We start from the raw sequence: 26,761 nt of genomic DNA on the forward strand, positions 1-26,761 counted from the left end.
ATGACCTTAGCTATTTTTTCTCTGTTTAAAATGCAGTTGGAGACACATCAGGCTCCAGCAGGAGAAATGTTTTGGCTTCTCGAAGGCCGGTCCCCCTGAACTGGCTCCCCAGCCTTTGCTGATGCCTCTCTCGATGAGCACAGGGAGGAGCTGGCACAGATTGTTGCAGCTGCATACTGCTCAGGCATCGAGGGATGCTTGCACCAGCTCCAACTCATCCTTAACTCCTCCCAATACTCCTATTCTGCGGCAATCTTCGGCATCTCGACATGTGTCATCAACATTAACCTATGCAATTCCGCTCTCCAGATTAGAGAAGGAAGCTTCACCAGAGTCTGAGAGTGGAGCTTTACCTTGGCGACTTCCAGGCCATGGACATGTTTCCACTAAGCCATGCAGTCACGGACTCGCTCTAACCAAGAAAGTCAGAGGAGGATCCACATTACTTCTTGGAGGAGTGTCCAATAGAGTCTCTTCTGACCCTCCCTGCCTCGAGAGATGTAAACCTCCACCGTCTCTCATTCACAGGTTTTGTGAAGGAGATTGCTTTTGCCATCCCATTTAAGTTAGACACAGAGGGGGCGCCTAGGACAGAGATGTTATCTGTCCTGGACTATGAATCTCCTCCCAAGGAAGGAGTCGCCATTCCATTACACCCTATCCTTATGGATGAGCTGATGAAAAATTGGGAAATCTTCCCCCTCAGTTCAAGTTGTACCAAAGAAGGTGGATACTCAGTATCATATTTTATTTTATTTATTTGTTACATTTGTATCCCACATTTTCCCATCTATTTGCAGGCTCATTGTGGCTTACATAATACCGTGAAGGCATTCGCCAAGTCCAATAGAGGAACAAGTACAAGGTGATGTCACTAAGGTAGATATGTTTCAGGTACAATTAGCGTCAAAGATAGGGAAGGTTATAAAGTGTCCGGGACGATCTTTGGTTTTGCTGTGTTGCAGACTTTGGGCCTTTATGTTGGGTCGCTGAGGTTTGCCTTATTGAACAAGTTGTTTTTTAGTGATTTCCTGAAGTTTAGATGGTCGTAGCTTGTTTTCACAGCTTTTGGCAGTGTGTTCCATAGTTGTGTGCTTATATAGGAGAAGCTGGATGCATATGTTGCTTTGTATTTGAGTCCTTTGCGGTTTGGGTAGTGGAGGTTTAGGTATGTTCGTGATGATTCGGTTCTGTTTCTGGTTGGTAGATCAGTGAGGTCCGTCATGTATCCTGGGACTTCACCGTAGATAATCTTGTGGACCAGGGTGCAGATTTTGAAGGTGATACGTTCTTTGATCGATAGCCAGTGCAGTTTTTCTCGGAGGGGTTTGGCACTTTCAAATCGTGACTTACTGAATATCAGCCTGGAGTTTCTTTGAGTTGTTCTTTACATCTCGCATAGATTCCATTGCAGTTGTCTACATGGCTTAGAACCATTGATTATATTAGGTTAACGGAAAATTTCCCTCAGGAAGAAAGGTTTTGCACGTTTAAGTTTCCACATTGAGTGGAACATTTTCTTAGTAGTGGAGTTTACTTGGCTCTCAAGTGTAAGATTGCGGTCAATTGTGACGCCGAGTATTTTTAGGCTATCTGAAATAGGAAGGGTGTGATCTGGGATGTTTGTGGTTGTGGGCTTGTAGGTATTGTGTTGGCTCCTAGATTTGAGATGGCAAAATTGCCTCGCCACTCTCTGGTAGTCAAATCCTCCCTCAAATAAGCCAGAAGTTCCAGGACTCATGCCTCTGCTTCCCCCAAGTAGAGGGGCTCAGACCCTGAACTCATTTGGGAGGAAGCTGTCAGGCCCTTGGCTGAAATCCCGTGCCCATGCTGACTTCATATATTTCAAATTCTTTCTGACCTCCTTCCAGTCTGCTCTTTTACTTGCCAAACAGGACTATTACATCCAGTTGACAAATTCTCTTGGCTCAAACCCTCGACGTCTCTTTGCCACACTGAACTCTCTCCTCAAAGTGTCTTCTCCTCAACCCCCCCCCCCCCCCCCTCTTCACTTTCTCCCAGACTCTGGCTGAGTTCTTTCATGATAAGGTTCACAAGATTAAACTTGAATTCTCAACCAGGTCACCTCCACCTCTCCTTCCCTTTGTCCATTCTCTCTACCCTTCAACCCCTGCCTCCTTTCTTCCTTTTCTGAAATCACTGAAGAGGAAACTACACATCTTATTTCCTCCTCGAAACTAACTACCTGTTCCTCTGATCCTATTCCCACCCATCTACTTAACACTATCTCTCCTACTGTCATCCCTTTTTATCTGTCATATCCTCAATCTTTCACTTTCCACTGCGACTGTTCCCGATGCCTTCAAACATGTCGTAGGCACACCACTCCTTATAAAACCTTCATTGGACCCTGCCCGTCCTTCCAACTATCGCCCCATCTCCCTTCTCCCTTTCCTATCCAAGATACTTGAACGTGGTGTCACCGCCGTTGCCTTGACTTTCTTTCATCTCAAGCTATTCTTGATCCACTTCAATCTGGCTTTTGCCCTCTTCATTCAACTGAAACAGCGCTTGCTAAAGTCTCCAATGATCTGTTCCTGGCCAGATCCAAAGGTCTCTATCCTATCCTTCTTGATCTATCTGCTGATTTTGACACTGGTTTTCTTCTTTCTCCCATCGTACCTTTAGTGTATACTCTAGTAGATCCTCCTCCACTTCTGTCCCACGGTCAGTTGGTGTACCTCAGGGATCTGACCTGTGACCTCTTCTTTTCTCCATCTGTACTTCTTCCTTTGGTATTCTGATCTCATCCCATGGTTTTCCGTATCATCTTTATGCTGATGACTCCCAGATCTACCTCTCCACACCAGAAATCTCAGCCGAAATCCAGGCCAAAGTATCAGCCTACCTGTCTGGCATTGTTGCCTGGATGTCTCAGCACCATCTGAAACGAAACATGACCAAGACTGAACTTCTTATTTTTCCCCCTAAACCAACCTCTCCTCTTCCCCCATTCTCTATTTCCGTGGATAACACTCTCATCCTTCCTGTCTCAGCGCGAAACCTTGGGGTCATCTTCGACTCCTCCCTCTCCTTCTCTGCACATATTCAGCAGACTGCTTAAACCTGTCGTTTCTTTCTCTTTAATATCACCAAAATTCGCCCTTTCCTTTCTGAGCACACTACCAGAACTCTCATCCACAGTCTTATCACCTCTCGCTTATTATTATTAACATTTGTATAGCGCTACCAGATGCACATAGCGCTGAACACGACATAGAGAGAGACAGTTCCTGCTCAACAGAGCTTAGACTATTGCAACTTGCTTCTCACAGGTCTCCCACTTAGCCATACCTCTTCTCTTCAATCTGTTCAAAATTCTGCTGCACGACTAATATTCCACCAGTGTTGTTACGCTCATATTAGCCATCTCCTCAAGTCACTTCACTGGCTTCCTATCCGTTTCCGCATACAGTTCAAACTCCTTTTATTGACCTATAAGTGCATTCACTCTGCAGCTCCTCAGTACCTCTCCACTCTCATCTCTCCCTACATTCTTCCACGGGAACTCCGTTCACTGGGTAAATCTCTCTTATCTGCGCCCTTCTCCTCCACTGCTACTCCATTCCTTTTATCTTGCTGCACCATATCCCTGGAATAGACTTCCTGAGCCGGTACGTCAAGCTCTATCTCTGGCCGTCTTCAAATCTAAGCTAAAAGCCCACCTTTTTGATGCTGCTTTTAACTCCGAACCCTTATTTTATCATCCTTACTTTAATATTTCCTTATCTCGTTTGTCCTGTTTGTCTGTCCTAATTAGAATGTAAGCTCTGTCAAGCAGGGACTGTCTCTTCATATTCAAGTGTACAGCGCTGCTTATGTCTAGTAGCGCTTTCGAAATAAGTAGTAGTAGTAACCTCGATGCTCATTAACTACATCCAGAACTACCAGCTCTACATGAGCATGTACTTGAAGTTTTGTTTTTGATGCACAGTATGCTTAGTCTAGTGGACTCTCTCCCTCAGGAACAGGCCACTGAGCTTCGCCAGTTGGCCAAAAAGCAGCTGGTTTGCAGGACATATCTGGCCAGGGGCACTTAATTACACCTTTGATATTGTGTCCAGGCTCTGTGCTGTGGTTATGGGGATGCGTAGACTCTCATGACTGTGTGTCTGTGACGTGCTACAAGCGGTTCAGGAGAAGTTAGCGGATTTACCTTTCCAAGGAAATAATCTTTTGGGGGCAAAATGGAGGAGGTTGCAGACCTCATCAAGAAACATTCAGTTCCTCTCTTGGCAGCCTCCAGTTACATCCTCCTTCATTGGGAGATTCCTGAGTGGGCTTAGGCAACGAATCTATTGCTCTGAGAAGTTTAGGTTTCCACCGCCTTCCCACTCTACCCACCACCCTCAGCCCCAATGTTTCTGGCCACTGCAGTCAGGTTCACAGAAAACTCAGCCGGTTCCCCAGGGGAGCAGAACTGCAATCCAAGTAACTGCCTTGGATGACCTATTAGTGGGAGGGAGGATACATTTCTTTTTCCAAGCAAAGGTGGCCCCTTATAACTACCAACCTGTGGGTTCTTCAAGTAGTCTGTCTTGGTTAAGCAGTTCATTGACATCAGAAAACATCAGATTGCTCACCAAGAGCATTTTACATCAGCTCTCAGTGCAAATCTCTGCTCTTCTACAAGCCAGTGCAGTCTAACCCATGCAACCAGGAGAAGAAGGGAAGAGATTCTATTCCAGGTACTTCCTTGTGCCCAAATAAACTGGGGAGATTCCATCCCATCCTAAACCTAAGGGCTCTGAACAAATTCCTGGTCAAAGAAGATTTCCCTGAGCACCCTCCTTCCCATGATGCAGGAAAAAGATTGGCAATGCTCTCTGGACTTGAAGGATACCTATAGCAACATTTCGATACTTCCTAGCCAAATGAAGTATCTCAGATTCCGTAGGGAAACACCACTAACAGTATTGCATTCTGCCTTTTGGCTTTGTGTCAGCTCCCAGGGTCTTCACCAAGTGTCTAGCAGTAGTTGCAGCATCGCTACACAGACTAAGAGTTTGTATGTCCCTAGCTGGATGATTGGCTGGTCAAGAGCAAATGGCAGGAAGGAGCACAAGAGTCAATACAGAGAGCTATTCAGGCGCTGGAGCTCTTGGGTTTCATTATCAACTACTCCAAGACCCACTTTAACCCAGCTCAACGATTGGAATAGAAGTCCTCCCCCTATCAAGAGCAGGTGCCTTGATAGCACTTGCCTCACAAGTCTGAAGCAGCAAACAGGTCATAGCTCGGCAGATGTTGAGATTACTAGGCCACATGGCCTGCATGGTGCATATCTCTCCTATAGGTTGCCTCCATTTGAGAGATGCCCAATGGGACTCTAGCTTTCCAGTGGTCTCAAGTGGCTGGGAACCTAGCAGATGTCAAACAGGTTCCTACAAAGCTGGATCATTCCCTCCTCTGGAGGACAATTAGTTGAATTTGACTATGGGACTCCCATTCGAAATTTCACCTGATCAGTAGGTGTTGACAACGGATATTTCCAACTTGAGATGGGGAGCTCATGGAGAAGGGCTTCACACTCAAGGAATATTGTCTGCTCAGGAGACCTATCTCCACATCAACCTCCTAGAGCTAAGGGCTATCTGGAATGCTCTAAAGGCTTTCAGAGATCGGTTGAAGAGCCAAATTGTTCTAATTCAAACCGACAATCAGGTTGTAATGTACTATGTGAACAAGCGGGGGGGGGGGGGGGTATAGAATCCTACCCCTTGTGTCAGGAAGTGGTTCAGATGTAGCAGTGTGCCCTATGGTACTATGAGACGTGCCTAGTTGGCAAGGACAGACTGTGCAGGGTAATGCAGCCTCACAAGTGGTCTCTCAGCATGGGTGAAATCCGCAAGATCTTCTAAGAGTGGGGTACTCCCTCACTGGATTTTGTCACCTCTCATCTCAACAACAAAGTCCCTCAGTTGTGCTGCCAGCTGAGATCACATGGCAGACTAGAATCAGATGCCTTTCTCCTCCATTGGTGGTGGGGGGGAGGTCTTCTGTATGCATATCCTCTGATACCTCTCACAGAAGACTCTACTGAAACTCAAGCAAGATCAGGGAACTATGATCTAGAACCATGGAGATTGGACTGTTTTCTGACACTCAAAGCAGAACAAGGGGTCCCGTTTGCATCTCAACCTCAAATCCCTGGCCATCACAGCTTGATGTTGAGAGCGTAGAATTTCAATCCTTAAATCTGCCTGAGGGTGTCTCCAAAATCTTGCTGGCTTCCAGGAAGATTTCACTAAGAGGTGGTGTTCTTTAAATTGAGAAGGTTTGCCATCTGGCTGTAGATCCTCTTTCCTGCCCTACACAAAAACTGCTTGAATACCTCCTGCATCTGAGTCTGGCTTTAAAAAAACAACTCTATGGTACATCTCAGTGCAATCAGTACTTACCATCGCCATGTGGGAAGTGAGCCCATATCTGTACAGCCTCTAGTTGTTGGATTCATTAGAGGTTTGACATTGATAAAGCCCCCCGTCAAACCTCCAACTGTGTTATGGAATCCCAATGTTGTCCTCACCCAGCTGGGTGCTTGATTCCTGTCATCTGAAGTATCTGACCTGGAAAGCTGTATTTTTTTGGTGGCGGTCACTTCTGCTTGCAGGGTTCAAGCCCTACTAGCTGATCCAGTTTATACAAAACTTCATCAGAACAGGGTAGTTCTTTGCACGCACCCTAAGCTTCTTCGTAAAGTAATGTCAGAGTTCCATCTTAACCAGTCAATTGTTCTGTCAACATTTTTTCTCCAAAACCACATGCCCACTCTGGCCACTCTGTCAAAAGATCGCTGCATACTGAAGACTGCAAGCCTTAGCTTTACCTTAACTTTATATCTTGAGCAGACTAAATCCCAGAGACAGTCCACCCAGGATGGGGGTAGCCATCGTCAAATGCATTCTTTCCAAATGGCTAGCAGATTGTATCTCCTTCACTTGTGCTCATGTCAAGGGCCAGTGTCAGAGCTATGGCTATGTCGATTGCCGACTTGAGATCAGCCTCCATCAAGGAGATTTGCAAGGCTGCAAAGGGTCTTCAATCCACACATTCACACCTCATTACCGATGTGATAGCCAGTTCAGTCGCACAGTACTACAGAATTTGTTTGGTGTCTAGAATCCTCCTAGGCCCAGTTTTGTTATGTTCTAAGCTGCATCTTCACAACTACATTGTATAGTTTCAGGTTGATTGACTTTGCCTCGGCGTATGACATCACCCATATGTGAGAATACAACAGCCTGCTTTTCCTTGGAGGACACCTACTACAGGATTTCCTTGAGAACAAGCAGGCCATATCTTCACACAACTGGGAATACCTTGCCACCAGGCTCACTGAAAACAATGCTAAACACAACAGGGACTTCAATGTCAAGGCCTAAACAAATCAACCTAAAACAAAAAAACTGGTTGTGAAGGTGCAACCTAAAACAGAAATAAGGGGCCTAGGAGAGTGGAGTTGGATTTTAGATGCCAAACAGATTCTGAAGTACCGTTTGACTAAACCAGCTGTCACATCGGGTATTCTGCTCGAGGCGGTAGTAGAACATGAATGTGTGGATTGAAAACCATGTTGCAGTCTTGCAGATCTCTTCAAAAGAGGCTGACCTCCGATGGGCATGACACAGTCATGGCTCTGATAATATGAGCCATATGACATGACTCTCCAGAATCAGTCCAGCTTGGGCATAAGCAAAGGAGATGTAGTCTGCCAGCCAGTTGGACAAAGTGCACTTGCTGACGACTACCTCCATCCTGTTAGGGAAAAAAAGGAACTAAAACCTGGGTGGACTGTTTATGGGCTTTAGCCCTCTCCACATAAAAGGCTACGGCTCACTTGCAGTCCACGGTGTGAAGTGCTCTTTCTCCAAAGTAGGCATGCAATTTAGTTAAGAATATTGGCAGAACAATTGACTGGTTAAGATGGAAGTCTACACCACCTTAAGAAGGAAATTAGGGTGAATGCAGAGAACTACTCTGTTATGATGAAACTTCATGTAAGGCCGATCCACTACTAGGGCCTGAAGCTCACTGACTTCCGAGCTGAAGTGACTGCCACCAAAAATAAGACCTTTCAGGTCAGGTACTTCAGATGACAGGAATCAAGTGGCTCAAAAGGAGCTTTCCTCAGCTGGGTGAGGAAGATTTGCCAGGGGGCTTTGTCAACAACAAATCTCACATGAAGCGAACAACTAGAGGCCATCCATAGATGTGTTTACCTCCTGCATGGTGATGAAAAGCACTGATTGCACTGAGGTGGACCCTTACGCAACTGGTTTCAATTCAGACTCCAAGAGGTACAGGAGGTACTCGAGAAGTTTTTGTGTAGGGAAAGAGAGGAACTAGGGCCTTGCTCTCACACCAGATGGAAAACCTCCTCCACCCATGGACTCTGATGCCTCTTTCTGCTATGTGCTATGTGCTCTCGACCATCCAGTCATCCAGATAGGGAAACACATAGATACGTTGCTACTACCACTAGACATTTGGTGAATACCCTTGGAGCTGATGTGAGTCCAAATGGCAGTATGCGGTACTGGTAGTGGTGTTTTCCTAGGTAAAATCTGAGATACTTCTGTGACTGAGAAGTTTCAAAATGAGTGTAGGTGTCCTTTAGGTCCAGAGAGCATAGCCAGTCATTTGCCTGAATCATGGGGAGGAGGGTGCCCAGGGAAATCTTCCTGAACTTTTCTTTGACCAGGAATTTGTTCAAGGCCATTAGGTCTAGGATGGGATGAATCCCCCCCCCCCCCCCCCCCCCCCCCCCATTGATTGATGACATGGGCTCAAATGCTTTGTCCTGGAGAAGGGCACAGCTTCCCTCTACAAGTACCTGCATCTGCTGAGAGCTGAGTGACGATGCTGTCGGTGGGCAATTTGGTGGTTTTTGCCACCAGTGGAGGGTGTATCCGAGATGAACTATTTGAAGAACACACCGGCGTAAAAATTCGGTCATGTCTCCACCCACCCCCGGGAAAGCCATCCAGGACTGTCATTTGGAGTGTGGCTGTGCTCTCCTGGTGCCAGTCAAAAGCTCACCCCTTGTTTTGATTGGGGCACTGGCTGAAAACAGGGTTGACGTGCCTGGGGTTGCTGGGCCTAGGACTGCTGGGCAGAGTGGGGGGGCAGTGGAAACCTATGCCTTTGGAGAGTGATAGGGTTGCAGCCTAGGCCCATCGAAAATCTTCCAGGAGGTGGAGGGTACAGAGATGGTTTGGATGGTATCTGTGTGTTCTCCGAGGACAAGCAGGCTGCTTGTTCTCACGACTGGGTGACGTCCACGGCAGCCCCCTCCAACCGGGAAAAAACTTCTTGCGGGAAGTCCTGCGCACGGGGCACACCCACCGCGCATGCGCGGCTGTCTTCTCGCCTGTGCGCGACCGCTCCCGCTCAGTTTCTCATTTTCCGCGCTTGGAGAGAGACTGCTTTGCATCCCTCTCCATTGTCAGCCTTGGAAACCGGTTTGCGTCCTAGTCCGCTTTTTTCTTTGTTTTGTGGCGCCACCATCGATGATTTTGACCTCGCTGCCGTGATTTTTCCGTTGATGATATCGAGGATACCCAGTGGCTTCAAAAAGTGTGGTCGGTGCAGCCGGCAGATCTCGCTCTCCGACACCCACGCTTGGTGCCTTCAGTGCCTCGGGCCTGAACATAATCCCAAAGCGTGTAACTTGTGTCTCGGCTTGAAGAAGCGGACACAAGTAGCGAGGCAAGTTCAACGGGACCGAATTTTTGGAGCTTGCACCGGCCCTTCCGCGTCGACATCGACAGCACCGGTGGCGGCAACATTGGCACCGGTGGCGTCGACTTCGGTTTCGGACATGGCATCGACCTCAGGAGTTCAGGTACAACCGGCCCGACGACCATTTTTCGCTGGGTGCAGCGAGCAGCCGAGTGAGCCTCCACCTGCCTCGGCGGCTCCTACTGGGCAGGGCCATCGGGACCGACCCCTTTCAGACCCGACCCCGAGGAGGCGTGTGGATTCCATGGTACCGCGGAGCGCCGATGACGTGCATCGAAGGAAGTTGGCTAAGAAGCATCGTCATCAGTCGCCCCTTCGCATGGTACCGGGAGCTCCGAGGCTTGAGAGAGTTGGCACCCGAGAAGCGTCGACGCCGGGAGGACCGCTCTCCCTCAATTCAAGAGGCGTCGGGCAGTCCGGTACCGTCTGCTGGCTCCGTGCAGATTCTAGCACCGACTCCTGCACCCGCCCCTCAGCCTTCCCCGACAGAGACTTTGGGCAAGCGCCTCCAAGCCATCCTTTCAAGTATCCTGGAAGGTCTGCTGCGCCAGTCTCTTCCGGTGCCAGGGGTGTTTGCGCCGGCTGGCTCTGGCCCTGTGATGCAGCCGTTGACACCGGTTCCGCTTGCGGCACCGGTCTCGGCCGCCACTCAGGTGGAATCCCCATCGATGGAGCTTTGTCCCCGCCAGCGCGGGACTCCACCTCTCGACACCATCATCGAGGACATGGCTTCTCTGAGTCGAGACGGGCCCGGTTTAGGACGGAAGTCAGAGAACTCATGTCCGACACTGAGAAGGAGGCCTCGTGGGGGGAGGAGGAGGAGGACCCCAGGTATTTCTTGTCCGAGGAGTCCTATGGTCTCCCCTCTGACCCCACTCCTTCACCGGAGAAGAAGCTATCGCCACCTGAGAGCCTCTCCTTTGCCTCTTTTGTTGGGGACATGTCTGTGAGCATTCCCCTTCCCGTGGTCACGGTGGACGAGCCGAGGGCTGAATTGCTCGAGGTCCTCGACTATCCATCTCCACCTAGAGAGTCTTCCACGGTACTGTTGCACAATGTCCTGAAGGAGACGCTGCTTCTGAACTTGGTGAAGCCTTTATCTAATCCCACCATCCCAAAGAAGGCGGAGTCCCAGTATAGAGTCCACACTGACCCGGAGTTGATGAGAACTCAGTTGCCTCATGACTCGATGGTCGTGGATTCTGCTCTCAAGAGAGCCAAGAGTTCGAGGGATACCGCCTCGGCGCCCCCGGGGCATGAGTCTCGCACTCTGGATTCTTTTGGGAGGAAGGCCTATCATTCCTCCATGCTCGTGACCAAGATCCAGTCTTACCAGCTCTACATGAGCATCCACATGCTGAACAATGTGCGGCAACTGGCGGACCTGGTTGACAAGCTCCCGCTGAAGCAGGCCAGGCCTTTTCAGGAGGTGGTCAGGCAGCTGAAGGCGTGTCGCAAATTCCTGTCCAGGGGTATTTATGACACTTGTGATGTTGCATCCAGAGCCGCTGCCCAAGGTATAGTGATGCGCAGACTCTCATGGCTGCGCGCCTCTGACCTGGACAATCGGACCCAGCAGCGGCTGGCGGATGTCCCTTGCCGGGGGGATAATATTTTTGGTGAGAAGGTCGAGCAGTTGGTCGAACAGCTTCACCAGCGGGAAACCGCCCTCGACAGCCTCTCCCACTGGGCGCCTTCAGCACCTACCTCTTCAGGTAGATGATTTTTCAGGGGAAAGAAGGCTGCTTCTTACTCTTACACCAAGCGTAGGTACAATCCTCCTTCCTGACAGCCTGCCCAGGCTCAGCCCCAGCGCGCTCGTTCGCGTCAACAGCGTGAGACCAAGCAGGCCCCTGCGGCTCCCCAGCAAAAGCAGGGGACGGGCTTTTGACTGGATCCAGGGGAGCATAGCCGCCATACAAGTGCCCGTACCGGACGATCTACCGGTTGGGGGGAGGTTAAATTTTTTCACCAAAGGTGGCTTCTCATAACCTCCAACCAGTGGGTTCTCCAAATAGTGCGGTGTGGGTACGCTCTCAATTTGACCTCCATTCCACCAAATTGCCCGCCAGGAGCTCAGTCCTTCAGCTCCCACCACAGGAAGGTACTTTGCAGAGGAACTCTCCGCCCTTCTTAGCGCCAATGTGGTCGAGCCCGTACCACCAGGGCAAGAAGGGCTGGGATTCTATTCCAGGTACTTCCTTGTGGAAAAGAAAACAGGGGAGATGCGTCCCATCCTAGACCTGAGAGGCCTGAACAAATACCTGGTCTGAGAAAAGTTCAGGATGCTTTCCTTGGGCACCCTTCTCCCCATGATTCAGAAAGACGATTGGCTATGCTCCCTGGATTTAAAGGATGCTTATACCCACATCCCGATACTGCTAGCTCTCAGGCAGTATGTGCGATTCCGTCTAGAGACACAGCATTTCCAGTATTGTGTGCTGTCCTTTGGGCTCGCCTCCGCACCAAGTGTGTTCACGAAGTGCCTAGTGGTGGTGGCAGCGGTGTTTCGCAAGCTGGGGGTGCAAGTGTTCCTTTATCTCGACGATTGGCTGGTGAAAAGCACCTCGGAGGCAGGAGCTCTACAGTCCATGCAGAGGACTATTCAACTTCTGGAGCTACTGGGGTTTGTGATAAATTACCCAAAGTCCCACCTACGCCCAGTCCAGTCACTCGAATTCATTGGAGCCCTGCTGAATTCACAGACGACTCATGCCTATCTTCCCGAGGCAAGGGCACAGACACTTCTATCCTTCGCCTCCCGGGCCAGAGCATCCCAGCAGATCACAGCTCGGCAGATGTTGAGACTCCTGGGCCATATGGCGTCTACAGTCCATGTGACTCCCATGGCATGTCTTCACATGAGGCCAGCTCAATGGACCCTAGCTTCCCAGTGGTACCAGGCTACAGGGAATCTAGAAGATGCAATCCGCCTACCCGCCAGCTTTCGCACTTCACTCCGCTGGTGGACGATTTGCTCCAATTTGGTCTTGGGATGCCCATTCCAAATTCCTCAGCCACAAAAGGTGCTGACGACGGATGCATCTCTCCTAGGGTGGGGAGCCCATGTCGATGGGCTTCACACTCAAGGACTGTGGTCCCTCCAGGAATCTGGTCTGCAGATCAACCTCCTGGAGTTGAGAGCGGTCTGCAACGCGCTCAAGGCTTTCAGAGATCGGCTGTCCTTCCAAATTATCCAAATTCGGATAGACAACCAGGTTGCGATGTACTACATCAACAAGCAGGGGGGCACCGGATCTTGCCCCCTGTGTCAGGAAGCCGTCAGGATGTGGCGCTGGGCTCGCCAGCATGGCATGCTTCTCCAAGCCACGTACCTGGCTGGCGTAAACAACTGGCCGACAGACTGAGCAGACTCATGCAACCACACGAATGGTCGCTCAGTTCGCGTGTGGTACGCAAGATCTTCCGGGAGTGGGGCACCCCCTCGGTAGATCTTTTTGCCACACAGACCAATCACAAGCTGCCTCAGTTCTGCTCCAGGCTTCAGGCCCACGACAGGCTAGCGTCGGACGCCTTCCTCCTGCATTGGGGGGGGGGGGGGGGGCTTCTGTACGCGTATCCTTCCATACCTTTGGTGGGGAAGACTTTGCTGAAACTCAAGCAAGACTGTGGCACCATGATTCTGATTGCGCACTTCTGGCCCCGTCAGATCTGGTTCTCTCTTCTTCTGGAGTTGTCGTCCAAAGAACCGTGGAGATTGGGGTGTTTCCCAACCCTCATCACGCAGAACGAGAGGGCGCTTCGGCATCCCAACCTCCAGTCTCTGGCTCTCACGGCCTGAATGTTGAGGGCGTAGATTTCGCTGTCTTAGGTCTGCCTGAGGGTGTCTCCCGAGTCTTGCTTGCTTCCAGAAAAGATTCCACTAAGAAGAGTTACTTTTTCAAGTGGAGGAGGTTTGTCGTCTGGTGTGACAGCAAGGCCTTAGAACCTCGATCTTGTCCTGCACAGACCCTGCTTGAATACCTTCTACACTTATCGGAGTCTGGCCTCAAGACCAACTCAGTAAGGAACCATCTTAGTGCGATTAGTGTTTACCATTATCGTGTAGAGGGTAAGCCTATCTCTGGACAGCCTTTGGTAGTTCGGTTCATAAGTACATAAGTACATAAGTACATAAGTAGTGCCATACTGGGAAAGACCAAAGGTCCATCTAGCCCAGCATCCTGTCACCGACAGTGGCCAATCCAGGTCAAGGGCACCTGGCACGCTCCCCAAACATAAAAACACTCCAGACAAGTTGTACCTAAAAATGAGGAATTTTTCCAGTCCATTTAATAGCGGTCTATGGACTTGTCCTTTAGGAATCTATCTAACCCCTTTTTAAACTCCGTCAAGCCAACCGCCCGTACCACGCTCTCCGGCAATGAATTCCAGAGTCTAATTACACGTTGGGTGAAGAAAAATTTTCTCCGATTCGTCTTAAATTTACCACACTGTAGCCTCAACTCATGCCCTCTAGTCCTAGTATTTTTGGACAGCGTTCATGAGAGGTTTGCTTTTGTCAAAGCCCTCTGTCAAACCTCCAACAGTGTCATGGGATCTCAACGTCGTCCTCACCCAGCTGATGAAACCTTTCGAGCCACTGGCTTCTTGCCATCTGAAGTACTTGACTTGGAAGGTCATTTTCTTGGTGGCAGTCACTTCAGCTCGTAGAGTCAGTGAGCTTCAAGCCCTGGTAGCTCATGCTCCTTATACAAAATTTCATCATAATAGGGTAGTACTCCGCACTCACCCCAAGTTTCTGGCAAAGGTGGTGTCGGAGTTCCATCTTAACCAGTCAATTGTCTTGCCAACATTCTTTCCCCGTCCGCATACCCGCCCTGCTGAACCATCAGTTGCACACATTGGACTGCAAGAGAACATTGGCCTTCCACCTGGAGCGGACAAGCCCACACAGACAGTCCGCCCAATTGTTTGTTTCTTTTGATCCCAACAGGAAGGGGGGGTCGCTGTCGGGAAACGCACCATCTCCAGTTGGCTAGCAGATTGCATCTCCTTCACTTATGCCCAAGCTGGGCTGACTCTTGAGGGTCATGTCACCGCTCATAGTGTTAAAGCCATGGCATCGTCAGTGGCCCACTTGAAGTCAGCCACTATTGAAGAGATTTGCAAGGCTGCGACGTGGTCATCTGTCCACACATTCACATCTCATCACTGCTTACAGCAGGATACCTGAAGCGACAGTCGGTTTGGGCAGTCGGTGCTGCAGAAACTGTTTGGGGTTTGAATCCAACTCCACCCCCCCCCCCCCAGGCCCATTTTTATTCTGTTCAGGCAGCACTCTGTTAGTTGTTCTTCGTAGGTCAATGTTTGTTATGGCCTTGCTGTTGCAAGGCCCAATTGACCATCTTTGTTGTTTTGAGTGAGCCTGGGGGCTAAGGATACCCCAGTCTTGAGAACAAGCAGCCTGCTTGTCCTCGGAGAAAGCGAATGATACATACCTGTAGCAGGTATTCTCCAAGGACAGCAGGCTGATTGTTCTCACCTTCCCTCCCTCCTCCCCTTTGGAGTTGTTTTTCTTATCCTTATTTCTTTTGCTTTTTACTTAACTGAGCGGGAGCGGTTGCACACAGGCGGGAAGACGGCCGCGCATGCGCAGTGGGCGTGCCCCGCGCGCGGGACCCTCCTGCGAGAATTTTTTTTTTCCGGTTTGAGGGGGCTGCCATGGACGTCACCCAGTCGTGAGAACAATCAGCCTGCTGTCCTCAGAGAATACCTGCTACAGGTATGTATCATTCGCTTTCCTTGATGAGGTCCGCAACCTGTTCTACTCTTATCTCCATACAAGTTGTCCTCTCGGGATGGGGCATTCACTAACCTCTCCTGAACTGCCTGTTCTAGGTCAGAGGTTGATGCACCAATCTTCGAGGAGCTAAAAAGTTTCTCTTGTTGGGCCTTTTGCGCCCTCTATGTTATCAGCTGTATTTTTAAACAGAGGAAACAAGAGTTAGAATCATGGTTGGGCCCAACGCATCCGATGCACCATGACTGTGGGTCCTTTACTGAAATCGCCCGATTACATTGAGTGCATCTCTTGAAGCCACTGTGGGAGTCTTCTGAAACATTGAAAAAAAGAATTGCGGCCAAATTAAATGCCTCAATTTTGAACAGAGAAAAGAGGTAGTGTGCAGTTGAGGTGGGACTTCAGCCTAGCTGGTCACAAAAAGTAAAGGAAACAAAGTGCTGAAAAACTACTAAAATAAAGGGAAAAACAGGAATGAAGAAAATGAAAAGTAAAAATGCTTAAAAAGAATTAATAAGAAAAAGAGCCACACAGTACTTCAACACAAAAAACAATTTGCATCATGAAGGGAAGACACTGATGTATCCTCTCAGCTCCGTGGAAGCTCGCAGGTCAAGTGGAAAGGCACCAGAGCACACATGGTGGGATGCTGCTGAAAATTTCTTCAACTTGCTAGTCAGTGTCCACACCAGGCTCTCTAGGATGATGTTACCCAGATGTGAGAATACTTGGTCTGTTGTCCTTGGAGAACATCTGCTACAAGTAACTTTTCTTTCTGTTAGGTCAATGGAGTCTTACATTCCCACCCTGGAAAGTAGACTGGCTAGGCCCCACATGACAGCAGCAGGCAAGAAGGCACATTTATGCCTTGTGTAGTGCTTTAAAGTTGTGTTAAAGAAGTTGGTGATTGTTCTTGCATGTGCTCCATTGGATGACATCACCTGGTTGTAAGCAGGGGTGTAGGTAGACCTTGAAGGGGGGGGGGGTAGCTCAAAGTAGGGGGGCACATTTTGGCCCGCCTCTCCACCATCACTCACCCTGCCATCGCTGCCCGAAGTGTCGCGCATGCTCAGTTTCATTAAAACCAGTGTGCACAGTACAACTGAACAGGACAGGCAATTGAAAACCAGCGTGGGTCAAACGCTCCAGCTGGTGGGGGTTGGGGGACCCCTGCCATCCAAACTGGGGGCCCCAGAACCAGTTTGGGAGGGGCAGGCCCCCGTGCCCCCCCCCCCCCCCCCCGTAGCTATTCCACTGATTATAAGAATATTTTTCCTACTGTCCTTAGCATCTGCTATAGGTAAGTAACTTTATTTTGTAAATGGGAGCAAGGTGAACTGTTTTGTGAGTATGTAGCTTCTGTGTTGGGATTTATATCACTCTGGCTTGTTTTCTTTTCCCAATAAGCAATATCTTATATGGATTGGTGTAATATTTCTAGTGCTTCCTTATTTCAGACTCTGTGGCTGCTCACAAGGGCACAGCTGTTATGGGAGAGAAGGGTGTCTCAGTGGTCACCGCACCCCTTAAGGATGACCTTGCATGTGAATACTAGCTTCTTTTTTGATGGATAAAAAGCACTGTTCATCGCTGATACTTCTGCAGCAAGTCCGATAAAATGATGATCCTGGTTCTGTGGAAGATTGAATCAATTTCGTCATAGGCTAGTGGCTCTCATTTTTCCCTAATGTAAGTTTGTTCTAACTAGGCGCACGTCTTTTTATTTTTGTCTGACAATCTCTTAGGTGAGCAATCCTGCTACTCGGATGCTAAAGACTGCAGCTGCTCAGGTTGGCACCTCTGTCTCCTCTGCTGCCAATTCCCAGACACGACCTATAATCACTGTCCACAAGTCAGGCACAGTGACAGTGGCCCAGCAGGCTCAGGTCGTCACCACTGTAGTGGGAGGAGTCACCAAAACCATTACCCTGGTTAAGAGCCCCATCTCTGTGCCAGGAGGCAGCGCCCTGGTGAGTAGTGAACAGGCTGTTTTGAACCAGTTTTAATAGTGTTATACCCTGCTTAGGTAACGTTTTTTTTTTTTTTGGTGGGGTTTGCCCTAGATTTCTAACCTGGGAAAGATGATGTCTGTAGTCCAAACCAAACCGGTTCAGACCTCTGCCATCACAGGACAAGCATCCACTAGCCCTGTCACTCAGATTATTCAGGTAAGGTTACTCCATAGAATAAACAGCAAGTGCTCCATTTCTTGAAATAATTTTTGCTCCTTTTTTGTGTGCATAAAAAAATTTCAGGCCCTAAAAACCTAGTGGGATTTTGTCACTTGTAAACGTTAACACATGTATGAATTTATGCAGTGCCCTTGAGTAGTTGGGGATATCTGTGTTTTAATGTATTGTATACCAATACCAGAATGCGTGTGGTGCTGTAGATTGGATGCCACAGGTACAAAATAAGTACTTGTATATAATATATAAACTGCTTTTATTGTACCCACAGAAAGAAAGTATATCAAATCCTATCCCTTTTCCCCTACTCAATTTCTATGCCTGTCCTACAGACCAAGGGACCCCTGCCTGCCGGGACTATACTGAAACTGGTGACTTCTGCTGATGGCAAGCCCACCACCATCATCACCACTACACAGGCTGGGGCTGCTGCTGCAACCAAACCCACCATCTTGGGCATTAGCAGTGTCTCCCCTAACACCACTAAGCCGGGTACCACCACAATCATCAAAACCATCCCCATGTCTGCCATTATCACCCAAGCAAGTGCTACAGGTAAGTGCTGGATATAAATCCTCCAAGTGGCCAGAGCACATAAGTGGTGGTTAATGCTGTTATGGAATCAGCATTTGCTATTTTTCCATGCCCCATACAGTTAAGAACACAAGGGTATATCTTATGTCTTCCTTTGTGTAACAGTCTGAACTGTTCCAGTTTCTCCAGTTTCTCTGCAGTTTGTGTAGAGTTGAGATACTACATGAGGGAGTATAAAAATAGTATTATCGAGGGCAGGGCTTGACAAACTGTAGGCACCAGGTTGCCATGGTGACTAAAATAAACTGGACCTAGTGCATGGGATTTGCTTACACAACATAAGGCAGTGAGCAGCTCCATTGGAACTGCAGACATCAAGCACCACTGCAGACATCACTTTGCTCCACCTCCCCTCTCCACTGCACATCCTCCAATCCGCTAATGCATGCATGCATGCACACACAGGGATATGCCAGTCCCCCCGGCCCAGGCCTGCCGTTGGGAGAATGAACGGAAATGGAAATAGCTGCATGTCAGGCAGCAGCCTCCTCTTCTGCTGCCCCGGTGCTGAAAGCAAAATTTGAACCAAGGGGTTCAGACTTTATATTTAGTACTGGGTGGCAGAAGAGGAGGCTGTTGCCTGAGACACAACTCTCCTCCTTTCCTTCTGCTCCTCTCTTCGATAGGCCAGGGGAAGGAAGGGCAGATGGAGCTGGGTGTCTGTCATGTGAGGGGGAGGGGTGAAGGAGGGAGTGAGGGCAGAGGTGCTTGTGGTGGTGTCGAAGGGTGGTAGAGGAAGTGAGGGCAGGGTGCTTGTGGTGTTGCAGGGTTGGGGTGGTTATTCACCCTTGGAAGGCAGTCCACATGCAGCCTTGTTAATTATGAGATCTGGAGCAGCAGAAGTGGCTCATAAGGACCATTGTTACTGAGGAGGAGATTTTTCAGTAGGATCAATTTAAATTTTAAAGTCTGGTTTGTGTTTGGGGGGAGAAGCTGGGGCAGTAGGTATTGAGGAAGGCTACTGCTTTTGGGGGAGAGAGGAAGTGAGGCTACTTCTGGGGTTGGGGATCTGACACCAAGGCTACTGCTGGGATGGCTGCGTAGTTGATGGAGAGAAGCTTTAGGCTGTGGTTGATGGTAGTGAATGGATAAGCAATGGGGAGGGGTTAAAACCTGCAGCTGCTTGGGGGCAGGTGGGTAATGGAGAAAGGCTAAGGCAGAAGTTTCTGGGGGTAGGTGGATGAGTACACTGCCTATCCGTCCCTAGTGACTGAAGCTGTAGCTTCTCACATTGCCTCAGCAAGTGCAGCCTAAAGCTTCTTATCATTGCCAGATAACACTGCAGATGGGTGGGCAATGGAGAAGAGCAATAGTTTCTTATCCACTCTTTCACTGCTACTGTAATATATAGCTTGCTTACATCAGTTTGAACACACGTGAATGTTTTATTTGAGAAATTTGCCTAAATAAATCCAATTCTGAGTCTGGCTCCTAGATTTTTGGGCTGGCTTTTAGATCGTAAGAAAATGTGTTGAGGCCTGATTCTAGGGGGTTTCCAAAAAGAATGATATTAGCAAATATTGGTAATCTGAGCTTTTGATACTTTCCTCTTCATCCCTTCTGAATTTTTCTAGATTTTTAAAAGAGGAAATGAAAAGGCAAGCTGTGAGAATTACCCCTGTCCACCCCAGATAGTGAGGAGAATGATAAACTCTTACATTTGGCTGCTAGGTTTCCACTGCTTCAGATATATCCTTGAAAGGACAGGAGGTGACTGGTGCCAGTGGAGCATTACTCTGGACACAAGATCTCATCTGTGACAGCAAATATTTCCTAAGCAGCAGTTAGTAAAACGGTCCAGGATTCCTCAGCAATCCTCCAGACCGTTCAAGATGCTTGGGTTATGCACTCCTACCAGCAGAGGGAGACTGAGAACACTAAAACTTCTTATACAAGTAGCCTGTGCAGACCTTCTACTAACCAGTATTTTCTCATTCTCCGAGGACAAGCAGGCTGCTTGTTCTCACGACTGGGTGACGTCCGCGGCAGCCCCCACCAACCGGAAGAAGCTTCGCGGGTGGTCCGCTCGCAGGCCACGCCCACCGCGCATGCGCGACCGTTCCCGCCAGTCTTGTTTTTTCCACGCTGGAGAGAGTCGTGTGTCGCCGCTCTCTCTTGTTCAGCCCCGGAAAACCGTCGCGTTTTCGCAAATTTTCTTAGTTTTTTGTTTTTCTGGGCGCGTTCCGGACCCTTTTTCTTTTCTTCAAAAAAAAAAAAAAAAAGTGTGAACGCGCTTGTTTTCCCTCGTTTTCTAGCGGGGGCGTCGCGTTGCGGCCTTGTGGCTGCGCGGTCGATTTATTTTTCGAGGTGTGATTTACCGCCACCATCGACGACTTTAATTTCACCGACGCGATTTTTCCGTCGATGTCCTCGAAGGTCCCGAGTGGATTTAAGAAGTGTGGTCGGTGCGGCCGGCCTATCTCGCAGACCGACACCCACGCTTGGTGCCTCCAGTGCCTCGGGCTGGAGCACAATATCAAGTCGTGTTCTTTGTGTCTTGGTCTCCGGAAACGGACTCAGGTTGCGAGGCAAGTTCTACGGCACCGTCTTTTCGGAACTTTTGCCGGCCCCTCGACGTCGACCTCGACGGCATCGGTATCGACGGCCGGTTCTTCGGTACCGGTATCGATGCCCGCGAAATCGGCACCGATGGCATCGACCCCAGGAACACAGGTCCCGTCGGCCCGCCGGTCCTCCGGTGAGGGTAGGGGTGAGAGGCCGCGTGGGCAATCGGCCCCGGTCACTCCCTCGGCCCATGGCCCTCGGGACCGAACCCTGTCTGACCCGGTTCCTCGAGACCGAGGGGGATCGACCTCCTCCTCCTCCATCCCACCTGGCACCGATGACGGGCACCGCAAGAAATCTAAGAAGCACCGTCATCGGTCGCCTTCGATGCATCCGGCTCTCGGTACCGGCGAGGAGTCGACGCCGAAGCGTCCGCGTCGAGAGGAGAGATCCCCTTCGGTAGTGGAGGTATCGACGTGTCAGGGTCCCAGCACTTCGGTGCAGTTTCCTGGACCCGAGCAGCTTCCGGCACCGACACCTCTACCGGCCCCCCCCGTCTTTCCCGGCAGCGGGCCTGGATGAGTGCCTCCGAGCCATCCTTCCGGGGATCCTGGAAGGGCTGATGCGCCAGGCTGTGCCGGCACCGGGGGTGCTTGCGCCCTCGGCGCTGTTGACTGTGGCGCCGGCGAGCTGTAGCCCAGTGCCGAGGCCGTCGACACTGCCGCCGCTTGCGGCGCCGGTCTCGACCGCCACGCAGGTGGAGTCCCCGTCGATGGAGGGAGCTTCGTCCCCGCCGGCGCGGGAGTCCACCGCTCGATGACACCGAGGCCTCGGTGCCTCGACGTCGAGCCGGGCCCGGTTAAGGACTCAACTACATGAGCTTATGTCCGATACCGAGGAAGAGGCCTCGTGGGGGGAAGAGGAAGACCCCAGATATTTCTCCTCAGAGGAGTTTGCGGGTCTTCCCTTGGACCCCACGCCTTCACCAGAGAGAAAGCTCTCGCCTCCTGAGAGCCTCTCCTTTGCCTCCTTTGTAAGGGACATGTCTATTTGCATTCCCTTCCCTGTGGTCTCTGTGGATGAGCCGAGGGCTGAGATGCTCGAGGTCCTCGACTATCCATCACCACCTAGAGAGTCCACGGTGCCGTTGCACAATGTCCTCAAAGAGACACTGCTTCGGAACTGGATGAGACCATTATCTAATCCCACCATTCCCAAGAAAGCAGAGTCCCAGTACAGAATCCACTCAGACCCAGAGTTAATGCGGCCCCAATTGCCCCATGACTCGGCGGTCGTGGATTCTGCTCTCAAGAAGGCACGGAGTTCGAGGGATACCGCCTTGGCGCCCCCGGGGTGAGAGTCTCGCACTCTGGACTCGTTTGGGAGGAAGGCCTACCAATCCTCCATGCTCGTGACCCGCATCCAGTCGTATCAGCTCTACACGAGCATCCACATGCGGAACAATGTGAAGCAACTGGCGGACCTGGTCGATAAGCTCCCACCGGAGCAGTCCAGGCCTTATCAGGAGGTGGTCAGGCAGCTGAAGGCGTGCAGAAAGTTCCTGTCCAGGGGTATTTATGACACCTGTGACGTGGCATCTCGTGCTACGGCCCAAGGTATAGTGATGCGCAGGCTCTCATGGCTGCGTGCCTCTGACCTGGACAACCGCACCCAGCAGAGACTGGCCGACGTCCCTTGCCGGGGGGATAATATTTTTGGTGAGAAGGTCGAGCAGCTGGTGGACCAACTGCATCAGCGGGAAACCGCCCTTGACAAGCTCTCCCACCGGGCGCCTTCAGCACCCACCTCAGCAGGTGGACGTTTTTCCCAGGCCCGGCAGGCTGTGCCCTATTCTTTTGCAAAGCGTAGGTACACCCAGCCGGCTCGAAGGCCTCGTCAGGCACAGGGACAGCCCCAGCGCGCTCGTTCTCGTCAACAGCGTGCGCCTAAGCAGCCCCCTGCACCTCCACAGCAAAAGCCGGGAACGGGCTTTTGACTGGATCCACGGGAACATAGCCGCCCTCAAAGTGTCCGTACTGGACTATCTGCCGGTCGGAGGGAGGTTAAAATTTTTTCACCAAAGGTGGCCTCTCATAACCTCCGACCAGTGGGTTCTCCAAATAGTGCGGTGCGGATACGCCCTGAATTTGGCCTCCCTGCCACCAAATTGTCCTCCGGAGCTCAATCCTTCAGCTCCCATCACAAGCAGGTACTTGCAGAGGAACTCTCCGCCCTTCTCAGCGCCAATGCGGTCGAGCCCGTACCACCCGGGCAGGAAGGGCAGGGATTCTATTCCAGGTACTTCCTTGTGGAAAAGAAAACAGGGGGGATGCGTCCCATCCTAGACCTGAGAGGCCTGAACAAATTCCTGGTCAAAGAAAAGTTTAGGATGCTTTCCTTGGGCACCCTTCTGCCAATGATTCAGAAAAACGATTGGCTATGTTCCCTGGATTTAAAGGACGCATACACTCACATCCCGATACTGCCAGCTCACAGACAGTATCTCAGATTCCGCCTGGGCGCACGGCACTTTCAGTATTGTGTGGTGCCCTTTGGGCTCGCCTCTGCCCCACGAGTGTTTACAAAGTGACTCGTGGTGGTAGCGGCGTACCTACGCAAGCTGGGAGTGCACGTGTTCCCATATCTCGACGATTGGCTGGTCAAGAACACCTCGGAGGCGGGAGCCCTCCGGTCTATGCAGTGCACTATTCAACTTCTGGAGCTGCTGGGGTTTGTGATAAATTACCCAAAGTCCCATCTCCAGCCAACACAGTCTCTGGAATTCATAGGAGCTCTGCTGAATACCCAGACGGCTCAGGCCTTCCTTCCCGAAGCGAGGGCCCACAACCTCCTGTCCCTCGCTTCGCAGACCAGAGCGTCTCAGCAGGTCACAGCTCGGCAGATGTTGAGACTTCTGGGTCATATGGCCTCCACAGTTCATGTGACTCCCATGGCCCGGCTTCACATGAGCTCAATGGACCCTAGCTTCCCAGTGGTTTCAAGCCACCGGGAATCTAGAAGATGTCATCCGCCTCTCCACCAGTTGCCGCACTTCACTGCTCTGGTGGACCATCCGGACCAATTTGACCCTGGGACGTCCATTCCAAATTCCGCAGCCCACGAAAGTGCTGACGACGGATGCATCTCGCCTGGGGTGGGGAGCTCATGTCGATGGGCTTCACACCCAGGGTCTGTGGTCCCTCCAGGAAAAGGATCTTCAGATCAACCTCCTGGAGCTCCGAGCAATCTGGAACGCACTGAAGGCTTTCAGAGATCGGCTGTCCTACCAAATTATCCAAATTCGGACAGACAATCAGGTTGCAATGTATTACACCAACAAGCAGGGGGGCACCGGATCTCGCCCCTTGTGTCAGGAAGCCGTCGGGATGTGGCGTTGGGCATGCTCCTCCAAGCCACATACCTGGCAGGTGTAAACAACAGTCTGGCCGACGGACTGAGCAGAGTCATGCAACCGCACGAGTGGTCGCTTCATTCCAGAGTGGTACGCAAGATCTTCCGAGAGTGGGGCACCCCCTCGGTGGACCTTTTCGCCTCTCAGACCAACCACAAGCTGCCTCTGTTCTGTTCCAGACTACAGGCACAAGGCAGGCTAGCGTCGGATGCCTTTCTCCTCCATTGGGGGACCGGCCTCCTGTATGCTTATCCTCCCATACCTTTGGTGGGGAAGACCTTACTGAAGCTCAAGCAAGACCACGGCACCATGATTCTGATAGCGCCCTTTTGGCCCCGTCAGATCTGGTTCCCTCTTCTTCTGGAGTTGTCCTCAAAAGAACCGTGGAGATTGGAGTGTTTTCCGACTCTCATTTCGCAGAACGACGGAGCGTTGCTGCACCCCAACCTTCAGTCCCTGGCTCTCACGGCCTGGATGTTGAGGGCGTAGACTTCACTGCGTTGGGTCTGTCTGAGGGTGTCTCCCGTGTCTTGCTTGCCTCTAGGAAGGATTCCACTAAGAAGAGTTACTTTTTCAAGTGGAGGAGGTTTGCCGTTTGATGTGAGAGCAAGGCCCTAGAACCTTGTTCTTGCCTTGCACAGAACCTGCTTGAATACCTTCTGCACTTATCAGAGTCTGGCCTCAAGACCAACTCCGTAAGGAATCACCTTAGTGCGATTAGTGCTTACCATTATCGTGTGGAAGGTAAAGCCATCTCTGGAGAGCCTTTAGTCGTTCGATTCATGAGAGGCTTGCTTTTGTCAAAGCCCCCTATCAAGCCTCCTGCAGTGTCATGGGATCTCAACGTCGTCCTCACCCAGCTGATGAAACCTCCTTTTGAGCCACTGAATACCTGCCATCTGAAGTACTTGACCTGGAAGGTCATTTTCTTGGTGGCAGTTACTTCAGCTCGTAGGGTCAGTGAGCTTCAAGCCCTAGTAGCTCATGCTCCATATACCAAATTTCATCACAACAGAGTAGTGCTCCGCACCCACCCAAAGTTCCTGCCGAAGGTGGTGTCTGAGTTCCATCTTAACCAGTCAATTGTCTTGCCAACATTCTTCCCCAGGCCGCATACCCGCCCTGCTGAACGTCAGTTGCACACATTGGACTGCAAGAGAGCATCTGCCTTCTACTTGGAGCAGACACAGCCCCACAGACAGTCCGCCCAATTGTTTGTTTCTTTCGACCCTAACAGGCTAGGGGTCGCTGTCGGGAAACGCACCATCTCCAATTGGCTAGCAGATTGCATTTCCTTCACTTACGCCCAGGCTGGGCTGGCTCTTGAGGTTCATGTCACGGCTCATAGTGTTAGAGCCATGGCAGCGTCAGTGGCCCACTTGAAGTCAGCCACTATTGAAGAGATTTGCAAGGCTGCGACGTGGTCATCTGTCCACACATTCACATCACATTACTGCCTCCAGCAGGATACCCGACGCGACAGTCGGTTCGGGCAGTCGGTGCTGCAGAAACTGTTTGGGGTTTAAATCCAACTCCACCCTCCAGGACCCGAATTTATTCTGGTCAGGCTGCACTCTCAGTTAGTTGTTCTTCGTAGGTCAATTTCTGTTATACCCTCGCCGTTGCGAGGTTCCATTGACCTGGGTTCTTGTTTTGAGTGAGCCTGAGAGCTAGGGATACCCCAGTCATGAGAACAAGCAGCCTGCTTGTCCTCGGAGAAAGTGAATGATACATACCTGTAGCAGGTGTTCTCCGAGGACAGCAGGCTGATTGTTCTCACCTACCCTCCCTCCTCCCCTTTGGAGTTGCGTTTTCATCTTTTGCTTGTCATTCAACTGGCGGGAACGGTCGCGCACGGGCGGGAAGACGGCCGCGCATGCGTGGTGGGCGTGCCCTGCGAGCGGACCGCCCGCGAAGCTTCTTCCGGTTGGTGGGGGCTGCTGCGGACGTCACCCAGTCGTGAGAACAATCAGCCTGCTGTCCTCGGAGAACACCTGCTACAGGTATGTATCATTCACTGTCTCAGCAGAGGGTAGATGTGTGCAGCCTGTGCAGTGTACTCAGTCTGGTAGGCCCGTTTGGGGTTTCTAGGTTGGGTTGTAAATGTTAGAGAACCCACACTTGGATCTCTATTACAGGGTGTAAGTCCTAAGGGGCTTCTTACTCCCTGTGGGGTGGCCAGGTCCCTCCCCCTATGCTCTTCCTCTGGAGGACTGCTTGACCTCGGCTATAGACCTCATTCTGTACCCTTGAAGCGTTTAGGCATCAGCAACGAGGTTTAAAAAAAAAAAAAACATTTTTAAAAGGTGGCTATTTTGGCCGTTCTTGGTGCAGTCCAGATAAAACGTCTTCAAGGGCGTTCTTGCCTTAGGCGGTTTTGCCTATTAGTCTGTCAGAGCACAAAGCAACTGTTTGTTTTTATTGTGTTCGCGGCCATTATGTCTAAGCTGGCGAGGTGTCGGTTTTGCGTGAAGCGCGGAGTTGGAGTGAAAGGTGGCCAGTGTAAATTTTGTGGGGAGCCTACTTTGTCAG

General features: G+C 50.7%; 1 protein-coding gene across 1 annotated transcript in view; it reads left to right on the plus strand.

Annotated features, from left to right (window-relative positions):
- Positions 1-26,761, plus strand: part of HCFC1 (host cell factor C1) — a 495,616-nt gene that overhangs the window by 264,726 nt on the left and 204,129 nt on the right. The window contains 3 exon segments of the mRNA XM_030192062.1: positions 17,275-17,499; positions 17,593-17,697; positions 18,051-18,273. Of these exon segments, the coding sequence (XP_030047922.1) occupies positions 17,275-17,499; positions 17,593-17,697; positions 18,051-18,273 (553 nt within the window).

The sequence above is a fragment of the Microcaecilia unicolor genome, chromosome 2, assembly GCF_901765095.1.
Source record: "Microcaecilia unicolor chromosome 2, aMicUni1.1, whole genome shotgun sequence".
In the NCBI taxonomy this organism is placed as follows: domain Eukaryota; kingdom Metazoa; phylum Chordata; class Amphibia; order Gymnophiona; family Siphonopidae; genus Microcaecilia; species Microcaecilia unicolor.